At 35.6% G+C, this 2,540-nt stretch overlaps 1 protein-coding gene across 1 annotated transcript in view; it reads left to right on the forward strand.

Moving 5' to 3' along the window:
• LOC104980959 (THO complex subunit 2-like) overlaps window positions 1-2,540 on the forward strand; it is a gene marked incomplete at both ends in the record, with an annotated part of 113,276 nt that overhangs the window by 38,036 nt on the left and 72,700 nt on the right. Inside the window, 2 exon segments of the mRNA XM_010829845.1 lie at window positions 948-1,103; window positions 1,683-1,874. Coding sequence (XP_010828147.1) covers window positions 948-1,103; window positions 1,683-1,874 — 348 coding nt within the window.

A 2,540-nucleotide genomic window follows, 5' to 3' on the forward strand; every position in this document is an offset into this window, starting at 1 on the left:
GGATACTGGAGAGGGTTGCCATTTCCTACTCCAGGGGATCTTCCTGACCCAGGGATTGAACCTGCATCTCTTGTGTCTCCTGCATTGGCAGGCAGATTCTTTACCACCGCTCCATCTGGGAAGCCCCTCACTGTGTCTCCTTTTATTATTTACTAATTTTTTAGTTAGTGTTATATTTATCTATTGAAATAGATTTTGCATTTCTAGGGGCAGGAATAGTGAGCTATCATCATAGTGCCTAGCAAAAATGACTCAATAATGGTTAGTTGGATATGTGTCTATTTATGAAATGTCCATATTAACCATCTTCCACTCATACAAGATGGCTGTACTTGAGATAGTTGATCCTTTTTTTCATAATGGAGGGTCAACTATCCACTTGATACTTTTTCTTTTGTAATAAACTAAAAACTAGTTTGTGACTTAAGTCAAATAGGTGTCTAGAAAATGAAAAGTGAGATGTCAAGCTGTTCATAATTTTTTGACTTAAGATTTTTCATTTAGAGGAATCAAATTTGCCCCATTATGTAAATCAATAGTTTACCTCTCCCAGATTGGATCTGTATATAGTATTTTATTTAATTTGGAGTTTGGCCTTTAAAGGGGAAATCTCTGACATTTTTAATTGAACAGGTGCACATTTTCTTGGATAAACTAATAAATCCAATGGTAGGCACTACTGTTGTAGTATTATATTAATTTAGGACCTCTAACAGAAGAGATGAAACTTTGAATTGCTACCTGAGTTTAAAAAGTGTACAAAATTAAGGTATTTAACCTTGTCAGGTTAATATGAAAATTAGGGGGAAACCTATTTTGAAGGGAAATTATGGTCATAAATAGACCAGACTTCTTATGTACAGTTTTATCAATTGAGAGTAGTGTTTGCTTTTTATATGTGCAAATAGTATTAGCTATTTTATGAAATTTTAATGAACCATTTTTAGCTTCTTCCAGCTGATAATTGCATTATGGATGAACACAAACGAGAAATTGTAGAAGCTAAGCAGATCGTTAGAAAACTTACAATGGTTGTATTGTCTTCTGATAAAATTGACGAGCGAGAGAAAGAAAAGGAAAAAGAAGAGGAGAAAGTGGAGAAGGTATATAATTTATTCTGGTAAATGTTGTCTTCTGGATTTAGAATTATGAAATTCAACTTGTGATAGTTAATCAACTTGTGGAAGAATAATTTCTTAATTTTGATTGTGATGAAAGCTAGTTTGTGGAATACTAATTTGCAAACATGGTTTTGGCACCTCCCAAATGAGGCTGTCATGTTTTTTCCTATATAAATTGCAGAATGTATTCTAGATAATATCACACATGTATTGACTATATTTGTGCTCTGTGTATAGTGTCTCTCAAGTCCTGAAGGGATTCTCAAAGATGAATTCTAGTTTCCTGTGGCACAGTAGAACCTTAAAGTAGAACTGAATTTAATTCTAAGTCTGTAAACTGTTGTTTTGTCTGCTAAATGAAAAAGCAGATCCTGTTATTCCTTTTTTCAGTCACTAAAAAACTTGATTGTGCTTTCCAGAAAATACTGTTGAATTTGCCATGAATGGAAACTGTTGTTGACATACATTGTGTTATTTGGCTTAGTTTTTTAAATGAAAAATATTTAAATATTTATTGGTGTCTGTATTCTGAGTATTTTTGCTATAATTGTTCCATTTTAGCCACCTGACAACCAAAAACTTGGTTTGTTGGAAGCCTTGTTAAAGATTGGTGATTGGCAGCATGCGCAGAGCATTATGGATCAGACGCCTCCATACTATGCAGCTTCACATAAACTAATAGCCCTTGCTATTTGCAAGCTGATTCATATAACTATTGAGCCTCTCTATCGAAGGTATGTTACCATATGGCTTACTAATTGAGGTAGAAAGAGTTTAGGACTACAAAATAAAATCTGCATATTTACCTTGTCTCCTTCAATCAAGCATATATTTTAATTCAATCAAGCATATATTTTATTTTATTTATTTATTTTTTTTCAATCAAGCATATATTTTAAATTGTTTTATCAGAAGATAAGAGATGTTCACAGAGCATATCCTTCTGGCAGGTATTAATCAGTGACTTGTCTCCTATCACCTACACCAGGCAAAATTTGTGCTGCAGTGTAGTCTAAAAACTACATGTTAGATTTCTAGTTTGGATTTGCTCCGCTGAGAGTGAAAACTCCATTCTTCTGTTTTTGACTTTTCCTTCTCTCTCGGGGAGGAGAAAATTCCTAAAGTTTTTACCTAGTGTAATTTTCCTCTATCTTGGGTTGAGTGGCTCTGAGTGAGGTCTGTGCCACTCTGCTTGCCTTGTCTCTTCTGGCATATAGGCGGCTCTTCTGGAAATTGCTAGTGCAGCCTCTCTCATCATCCCTGGTTGCTGTGTCAACCAGTCCTCTAGCCCTCAACCTACTTGTAGGATACTTAGGAGCAGTACTGGCAGCAGTGCTGGCTTCAGCCCCACAGATCAGAGCCTGCCCCCAAAGCCCCAGCTTTGTGACTCGTGCATAGCTGCTGGCTGCTGCCTTGAAT

This window comes from Bison bison, unplaced genomic scaffold, assembly GCF_000754665.1.
Source record: "Bison bison bison isolate TAMUID 2011002044 unplaced genomic scaffold, Bison_UMD1.0 scf7180017864508, whole genome shotgun sequence".
In the NCBI taxonomy this organism is placed as follows: domain Eukaryota; kingdom Metazoa; phylum Chordata; class Mammalia; order Artiodactyla; family Bovidae; genus Bison; species Bison bison.